We start from the raw sequence: 8,410 nt of genomic DNA, 5'->3' as shown, positions 1-8,410 counted from the left end.
CAACCACTTAATTTCCATCCTTTTTTCCCCTTAACTTTTCTTATAATTGTGTTCCGCCCCCAAAAAGCGGGCCCCACTTGCGACTCACGAGACTTTTGTAGAGTTTTTAATTTAGAAAGTAAATTCTTATTTAAACCGCGGCCCTTCTCTTTCTCTCTCATCCCGTGATGGGCAAACCAGCACGTGCCTCCCTCATACATCATTTTACATGATTTTCCGTCTCAAAAACAAATTCCATCTTCTCGATGTATCTGGACCGTTCATCTTCTGTAAGTCGGTGGTGGTCCCGGACAATAAGGACGAGAATATTCTATCTTGTTTTTCCCTTTTCTTACACAATGACTTATTATTATTCTACTTGTATTTGTATTTTGTAAAGATACGAGCGAACTCCAAATTGTATTAAATCGAACTGTCTCAAATTGGGCCGGTAACCGAGAACACTGGGCCGATCTCCATGGTTTTCAGGATACGCCCTTCGGGCCAAAAGTGCAAAGCAAATATAGTTTTACACATTTACCCCTTTCTATCTCTCTCTTCCTCTACCTCTCCCTCTCTATCTCTCTCCATCTCCCTTGATCTCTCCCTTCTGTCTATCCCTCTTGCTCTCTAGCTCCCTGATAACGGAGTCCGAAACTAGGTGCGTATTCAGCCTCGTTATGAGAATTAGTGGCTAGGATTCAATATAAGTTCAAAGATAGACGGTCAAGATTAAACATAAATAAGAAATAATCTACCGGCTATGATTAAACGTAGATACGAAATAATCTAATGGCGAGGATTCATCTTAACATAGCCATTATATTTTGTTTTAACGGCTATGATTAAGTGATTGAAACTATCTTAACAGCTATTAGATATTCGGATAAATACGAAGCAACTATTATGATTTCTTCATGGATTAACAACGATCATCTGTTAACATTCTCGACTCTCTGTCCTCTCCCTCTCTCCTCTTCCTTCATGGATTAACAAGGATCCCGTGTTTTTTCACTCTCTCGCTCCTCCTCTCTCTCTCCCTCCCTCTCTCTCTACCTCTCCTACTCTCTCTCTCCCCCGTATCTCTCTCACTTTCTCTTCCCCAGCTATCTTCCTTATCTCTCTATCTCTCTCCCACATCTCTCTCTCTCTTCCATCTATCTCTCTCCCACCTATCTGTCCCGCCTATCTCTCCCCCATCTATCTCTCTCCCATTATCCCATCTATCTCTCTCTCTCTCTCCCCCATCTCTCTTCCCCATTTATCTCTCCCCTATCTCTCTCTCTCTCTCATCTATACTTCTCCCATCTCCCTCTCCCATCTATCTCTCTCTCTCTCTTCCCCATTTATCTCTCCCATCTCTCTCTCTTTCATCTGTCTCTCCCATCTATATCTCACTCTCGCCCCCCCAATCTCTCTCTCATCTGTCTCTCACTCTCTCTCCCCCATTACTCTCTCCCATCTATGTCTCACTCTCGCCCCCCCACTCTCTCTCTCGTTTATCTCTCACTCTCTGTCCCCCTTCTCTGTCCCCATCGATCTCTCACTCTCTCTCCCCCATCTATCTCTCACTCTCTCCCCCATGTCCCTCCCCCCTCTCTCTCCCCTATCTATATCTCACTCTCTCCCTCATTTCCTCTCTCTCTATCTCCCTCCTTCCCTCTCCATCGCTCTATCACCCTCTCTCTCTCTAACCCCCTCTATTTCCCTCTCTCTCTCTACCTCTCTCTGTCCCTCTTTCTCTATCTCTCTTTCCCTCCTTTCTCTGCCTTACCTCTCCTTCTATCCCTCTCTCTCTCTCTCTCTCTCTCTCTCTCTCTCTCTCTCTCTATATATATATATATATATATATATATCCGGCCCCCCCTCCCTCCCTCCTTCAACGCTTATTTCTCTATGACTTTCTCCATATAATTTCGTAATTCGTTTTACATTATTTTGCTATACTCAAATCATAACTCTGTATAACTAGTATTGGACCTCAATTGATGAAAACGATTGAAGAAAAGTATAAGCGATGACTTCAGAAGAAAATGTTCATTCCTATCATAAAATTAATCGGTCGCAGTTAAATTTTAGACTCGTAAAACAAAAAAACAGGGCTATTAATCCATGGGAATCCTGAATCACGTATAATTATCATAAGTTATCGATCGTCACCTACAGATATCAATCGAGGGTTTGGCAATAGATGGCAAATTGCAATCTTCATCCCCAGATCTCATCTATGTCATCATCATCATCCCCAGATGCTAGATGATGACGATGACTCATCATCGTCATCGTCGACTTGTCATCATCATCCGTTGTTTGATGTCATATCACTACGAGACATGGCATCTGCTTTTTGGGTACATTCCGGGCCCATTTAATGGTTATCTACCATGGGGGGAAACAATGGTTTCTGTGTCTTGCCAAATTATAAATAAACCCATTATAGAAATAAACAAACAATGCGGTACTATTTCTGACCTAACTTTTGTAGGAGGTACTTGCAATTACTGTAGAGTGTACAGACAAATAAAACTGTTGATTTTGTCAATTTATTTTAGAGTAGGGGGTAATTTGCTAATAGCATTCTTGTCTCAGATTCGGACTTTACTACACTGCTGACTGAGCGGTCTATAAATACGAAGTGCATCTCAACCAGAAATTATATTCCTCTTTGATTTATTCGTCGCTCTGAATCAACAATCTCTGCTTCTCAGGTCAGATTTCATCGCTGAAAACGAAATCGAGTAGATTACTTCGCGTGTTTGGGAATCGTTGTTTTCAGCGTTTTTGGGAATACTTCTCAGGTCAGATTTCATCGCTGAAAGCGCGAGTTTGGGAATCGTTGTTTCTTCGTCTTTGGCAAGATCATGGAGGCCGAGAAGAAGGCTATTTCGTCGTCTCCCTCGCCTTTGTCGGTTGTGGATGATGCGGCAGGCGTGAAGATGTCCTCCGATTTGTCTTCGTCTTTGTCAAAAAAATTTCCTTCCGTCTTCCAGGTGGCCTTCCCCGTACATTTCCTTTTCATTTTTATTGTTTTGGTTCCGTTTCTCTATTTCCTTTCTCTAATGTTATTTTGATGCGTTCCAATGTCATTATGCAGTGCCGACGAACTTACACTTAATTCATCGAGTTTTCATTCTGTTACAGATGACCTTTTCACTTATAGATGCTTCATTGTTTTTCATCTTTCTTTTAATCAGCTTTTGCAATCTTCACAGGTGTCGGGGACGAACTTCTCCAAGCTAGACGTGTTCGGCTTTCCGAAGACGCTTGAAGGTGAGAATGAGATGCGAAAGCTTAAAAAAGACATTATTATATAGCTGCTGAGATTCTCACATTATCGGATCTGTTGATTTGCTAAGACGGACGATCTCATTTCGGATGAAATTTTAACAATCACAATGAACAACTCAAGGGATAAATCGGTGCCGTTTTTGGATGATAGCGGAATTTCTTCTATTCTTATCCGCGAATCATCCAATTCATGCGAATCAAACTATTATTACGGATTAAGCGGTGTAAGAAGTGGTCCGATTCATGCTCAAACAAATTTCAATCGAAATCAAATTTCAAATTGCAGGTGACGAGATATTTCGAGACGAGAAGAATAGGTCGTCGTCTCCGGCGGAGATCAATGGCTGTCTCTTCGGCATGTCCGTCCACTACGGCGGGAAAGACGAGTACGTGCCGTTGATGCCACCCGGGACGACATACAAAGCCGACGACGCCAGCGTATCAGGCCACGTCATCCCGGGGGAGTGGTGGCAAGGTGAGTACGTTCCCCCGTGCAAATCGCTGCGTATTAGGAATATTCTTGACCCATCTACCTCCAGGCTCGTTCTACTACTAGCTCAGGACTTGGTTCAAGTCGCCAAGGATAAGACGACGCACAGAAAGGTACGTTCCACTGTTTACGGATCTACCCATCAATTATACTGTTTTGTATGTACCTTGAAAAGACATCCGAGTTGGCTTGAGTTGTGTTCTCTGTTTCCCACTTACCCTGTCATCGCGCCAATAGTTTCAGCTCAGGGGAAGAACTCTTCCATAAGGCCCTGCCATTCACATCCCGTTATTGACAAAAAATGTAAATACAAATTGAATTATAAGAAAGCGTACAAATATGCAATTTTGTCTTTTATTCTTTATTGAAAAGCAATGACGGAATTGGTCTTTTTACCTGCTAAGATTGATTCCTTTAACCTCAATTTCGATTTTTACTTTTGAACTTTGAAATCGATTTTGATAGGTATTTGTGACCAAACTTGGATGGTTACCTTACCAATCTTTGTCCAGACTGACCCAAATTTAGGAATATGTTTATATTTTTGCCAAAAACGATACCTTCTCTGAAATATAGATGGACAGATATACAAAACGATGTAGATTCTGAACTAATAGATCGATGTACATAGAGAGATAAATCTCTGCGTAAAGTGTCTATATCTCTTTCTGAATTATACAGAGAGATAGATAGGACATGTACAGATATACAGAGAGAGAGATAGGCCAACCTGAGAGATGTACTGCTCGGCATCAGTGCGGCGGACGGAGTGGACAGAGTTCCTGGTAAGGGAGAAGGTATGGTCGCCGAGAGAAAGGTTGTCGCCGATGTGATCGAGGACCCTCACCTGGATATAAGGGTCCTTCGGAGGCACCATATCCTATCATCATAATAACCATCATCATCATAATGCATGCATGATACATGATCATGCATCGCTTCAAATCATGCATTACCACGGTAGACATGGTTGTTCTGGTCTGTTCGTTTGGAACAAACAAAAAATTCTCACAAAAGAACTGCGCACGGGTGTGATGATCTGTGCGAATTTGTTAATGTTTTGTTCAGAAAACCGAACAGAACAAACAAATCACACAGATTCGCACAAAACCAACCGAACCATGCCTACCGCTAACATGGTTGTTCGTTTCACAAAACACACCAAACAACGATGTCTACCACTAGACATGGTTGTTCTGTTCTGTTCGTGTGAAACGAACAAATAATTCGCACACACGGGTGTGTGCGATGATCTGCACGAATTTGTTAATGTTATGTTCGGAAAACCAAACAGAACGAACAAATCGCACAGATTCGCGTAAAACGAAGCCAACAACCATGTCTATCGCTAGACATGGTTGTTCTGTTCTGTTCGTCTGAAACGAACAAAAAATTCGCGCACACGGGTGTGTGCGATGATCTGCACGAATTTGTTAATGTTATGTTCAGAAAACCAAACATAACGAACAAATCGCACAGATTCGCACCAAACGAACTGAACAACCATGTCTATACCACGGTGAGGTCGAGGTCGAGTTCGGACATGCAGGACTCAATGGCCGCAGAGTGGCTCTTGAAATATTCCTTCTCCGAGAAACTGAGCTTCTGCATGATCTCTTCTGGCAACTTCGCGCCAACCTTCCACCTCAGCCCCTGAATCACCCCCGCGCGGTTGTACCTGCATCAGAATAAGAACACCCTTGGAGAGAGAGATGATGATGCATGATGAGATGCCCATGTATCTCTCACGTGTATGCCATGAGGCAGCGCTTGTTACGGAGGAGAGAGAGATGGTGGATGACCGCGCCAAAGTGGTCCTCGTTCTTCGCCTTGTGCGCGTCCTCCGGCGCCTCTTCCATCTTCCTGATCAGGGACTGGAGCGTTTGGTGGTGGTTCTCGCACTCGGCCATGACCTGATCGAACGCGTCGGCCTGCGAGTTTTCACCCGAATTAGAGGAGAGATAGATAGATTGATAGATAGAGAGATAGGCAGAGAGATAGATAGTTAGATAGACAGACAGAGGGAGAAATATGGATAGATAAACAGCGATAGAAACATAGATAGATAGATAGACATACAGAGAGAAGAATATGGATAGATAAACAGTGATAGATACATAGATAGAGAGAGATATAGATAGATAGACAGAGATAGATAGATAGATAGATAGATAGAGATATAAGATAGATAGATAGATAGGGAGGTAGAGAGATAGAGAGATAGATATAGAGATAGAGATAGAGAGATAGAAATAGAGCGAGATAGACAGATAGAGAGAGAGATAGACATAGATAGGTAAATAGAGAGATAGAGAGAGACAGATAGATAAATAGAGGGATAGGCAGAGATAGAAGGATAGATTGATAGACAGAGAGATAGATATATAGATAGATATAAAGATAGATTGATAGACAGAGAGATAGATATAAAGATAGAGAGATAGACATAGATAGATAAATAGAGAGATAGGCAGATATAGATAGATAGAGAGAGAGAGATAGAGAGATAGTCAGAGATAGATAAATAGAGAGATAGGCAGATATAGATAGATAGAGAGATAGACAGAGAAAGATAGATAGAGAGATAGACAGAAACAGATAGATAGAAAGATAGAAAGATAGAAAGATAGAGAGATAGAGAGAGATAGATAGATAGATAGAGAGAGATAGAGAGATAGATAGACAGATAGACGGACAGCGGTAAATAGATAGACAGAGAGTGAGGTAGACAGATAGATAGATAAACAAAGATAGATTGATAGATCGAGAGATATATGTAGGAACTTACGTTGAAAGGCTGAAGGTTCTCGCCATCGGCGGAGTTCAAATCACGCAGCAGCTGAGACGCGGTTCGCCCGTACATTATCGTATTCGCTGAAGAATACAACTCGGCAGGGGATTTGTCTCCAAGCTGATTGCAACTATACTGCGGCCCCCCGCTTCTAGAGTTGATTATCTTCTTGCCAAGAACGGAGAAGCTGATTGCCGTGAAGGCGAAGTGGGAAGAGGGGCTGATAAAGGCGGGAAGAGGGAAAAGAGGCGGGAATATCAACTAATGGGCTCCAGACTGATTATAGACTATTCAGGATAAAGACAAATGGCATAAATAACCCAAGATGGCAAACCCACATATCGAAGTGGGTATAAATAGCTAGGGGACGACACGTCCGGGAAGTGACGCCCCGGAAGTGACGGGACGGATGACGATCATTGATGGATGGTGATGTGACGAAAGTTTTATCATGTCACCGTCTCGTCCCACGTCTGAGGATTTGCGGAAAAATCCGTCATGTCACGTCACCGTTACGGTTTGCAGCGTCCCCGTCACGTCCCCATCACTGGACAAGGTCACCTTCACGTGTGACGGAAAAAACAACCATGCGGAGGAGAGAGAATTGGAGGGGAATAACTCCAATTATCTTTGGGCTGAGTTTTTAAGCTTTTTTTGTCATTTCTAAAAATCCGTCACGGCCGTCATCCGTGAGGGACATCCTGTCACGTCATTGCCCGAGGCCTCCCTTCACCGTCAAGTCACTGTCATGCCTAGTTCGTCATCAGTTACCGTCACAGGCCCCTAATTTGGTCACAGTCACCGTCACGTCATCTGTCACATCGTCTGTCACATTGCCGTCACCGTGACGTGTGACATGACGGCCCTACAAATAACTCATGCTAGGAGGTATTCGAAGTTCCTCAATCTTGTTGCCAGTGCAGGTGAATTACATGTATGCACATAATCTAATTATTATAAAATTGCACCGAGGGTCGAATCTAACAAGACTCTTTGTAGGCTGTCCTGATGCTCGGCCTGGTGATGCCTGGCACTGCAGCTGATCCTTGATGACAGGAGCCCAGCCAGCTGGTCTTGTAAAAGACCCCATTGAGGATCAGAACACGATTTGTGAGAGGCTTGTTATAAATATATGCAGCCTATATTCTCAATTTTGTTGCCAGTGTGGGAGAATCTCATGTATGTAGAAGAAGTATAGAATGTGGCTATTGAGTCAATACAACTATATACAAAAAGGAATACATACAATAATTATATTATTTCTTTGTGACTTATCATAAATCTCTATTCTTTTATAAAATACTAGAATTGTTATCTGTAAAATGGAGAGGATCAGAGAGGATCATTCAGGCCAAAGAAACATGTATGTCAGTGTGTTATGGAAGAAACTCTTACTTGAATAACCAAGGCTGGTTATCTTATTCTGTGTCTTTTGATATTTGATTCGTATGATTTTAAAATGCTTACGTGGGTTTCATTTACTCACTTCACCCTTAAAATTTATATTTTTGTGTGGATACAACCAGTGATATTTTGGGATACAATTATATAGAATATGTCTATAACGGTTTTATTTGTCTCTAAGTCTAGTCACTTCTCCCAATCAATACTCTTAAATAAGGAAATTCATTAGAGAATGTCTTGAGGTATTACAAATCAATTTCTTTGGTACCTGTTACAATACTATTCTGATTGTCATTAAATTAAGAATGATGAAACAAAAAATTGAACACGTAATCACTCATATTATTATTCATTATCTAACTAGTGAAATCTGAAAAAGAAAATGACAATGGAAGAAATCTTCATAAGAAAAAAACATAATTAATGTAATAACTTGATGAGGTGTCCACGTATCACCA

At 41.8% G+C, this 8,410-nt stretch overlaps 2 protein-coding genes across 3 annotated transcripts; one reads left to right on the top strand and one right to left on the bottom strand.

Moving 5' to 3' along the window:
* The first annotated feature begins 2,605 nt into the window (after nucleotides 1-2,605).
* Nucleotides 2,606-7,809, top strand: LOC144706297 (uncharacterized). Of its 2 annotated transcripts, XM_078579180.1 has the most exons (6): nucleotides 2,606-2,687; nucleotides 2,778-2,969; nucleotides 3,192-3,249; nucleotides 3,554-3,742; nucleotides 3,807-3,870; nucleotides 7,548-7,809. In XM_078579180.1, the coding sequence occupies exons 2-5, from the start codon at nucleotides 2,841-2,843 to the stop codon at nucleotides 3,821-3,823; spliced, it is 393 nt and encodes a 130-aa protein (XP_078435306.1). In that variant the 5' UTR covers nucleotides 2,606-2,687; nucleotides 2,778-2,840; the 3' UTR covers nucleotides 3,824-3,870; nucleotides 7,548-7,809. The 2 variants fall into 2 exon arrangements, with proteins under 2 accessions (XP_078435306.1, XP_078435305.1); XM_078579179.1 differs by lacking the exon at nucleotides 7,548-7,809 and having other exon boundaries at nucleotides 3,807-3,970.
* Nucleotides 3,512-6,815, bottom strand: PSF1 (partner of SLD five 1). Its single transcript, XM_078579178.1, has 5 exons — nucleotides 6,546-6,815; nucleotides 5,507-5,688; nucleotides 5,273-5,435; nucleotides 4,488-4,637; nucleotides 3,512-4,028 (listed from the first exon to the last, which is right to left on the bottom strand). The coding sequence occupies exons 1-5, from the start codon at nucleotides 6,618-6,620 to the stop codon at nucleotides 4,002-4,004; spliced, it is 597 nt and encodes a 198-aa protein (XP_078435304.1). The 5' UTR covers nucleotides 6,621-6,815; the 3' UTR covers nucleotides 3,512-4,001.
* Nucleotides 7,810-8,410: the final 601 nt, after the last annotated feature.

This window comes from Wolffia australiana, chromosome 8 (genome assembly GCF_029677425.1).
Source record: "Wolffia australiana isolate 7733 chromosome 8, ASM2967742v1".
In the NCBI taxonomy this organism is placed as follows: domain Eukaryota; kingdom Viridiplantae; phylum Streptophyta; class Magnoliopsida; order Alismatales; family Araceae; genus Wolffia; species Wolffia australiana.
This window is presented reverse-complemented; position numbering and strand designations above follow the sequence as displayed.

Excerpts from the sequence above, each read along its gene's own strand:
- LOC144706297 (XM_078579180.1), top strand. The coding sequence starts at position 2,841 with ATGGAGGCCGAGAAGAAGGCTATTTCGTCGTCTCCCTCGCCTTTGTCG. Across the intron at positions 2,970-3,191 it reads AATTTCCTTCCGTCTTCCAG|GTGTCGGGGACGAACTTCTC; the intron begins GTGGCCTTCCCC and ends CAATCTTCACAG. Across the intron at positions 3,250-3,553 it reads CTTTCCGAAGACGCTTGAAG|GTGACGAGATATTTCGAGAC; the intron begins GTGAGAATGAGA and ends TTCAAATTGCAG.
- PSF1 (XM_078579178.1), bottom strand. The coding sequence starts at position 6,620 with ATGTACGGGCGAACCGCGTCTCAGCTGCTGCGTGATTTGAACTCCGCC. Across the intron at positions 5,689-6,545 it reads AGAACCTTCAGCCTTTCAAC|GCCGACGCGTTCGATCAGGT; the intron begins GTAAGTTCCTAC and ends GAAAACTCGCAG. Across the intron at positions 4,638-5,272 it reads TCGACCTCGACCTCACCGTG|GATATGGTGCCTCCGAAGGA; the intron begins GTATAGACATGG and ends TTATGATGATAG.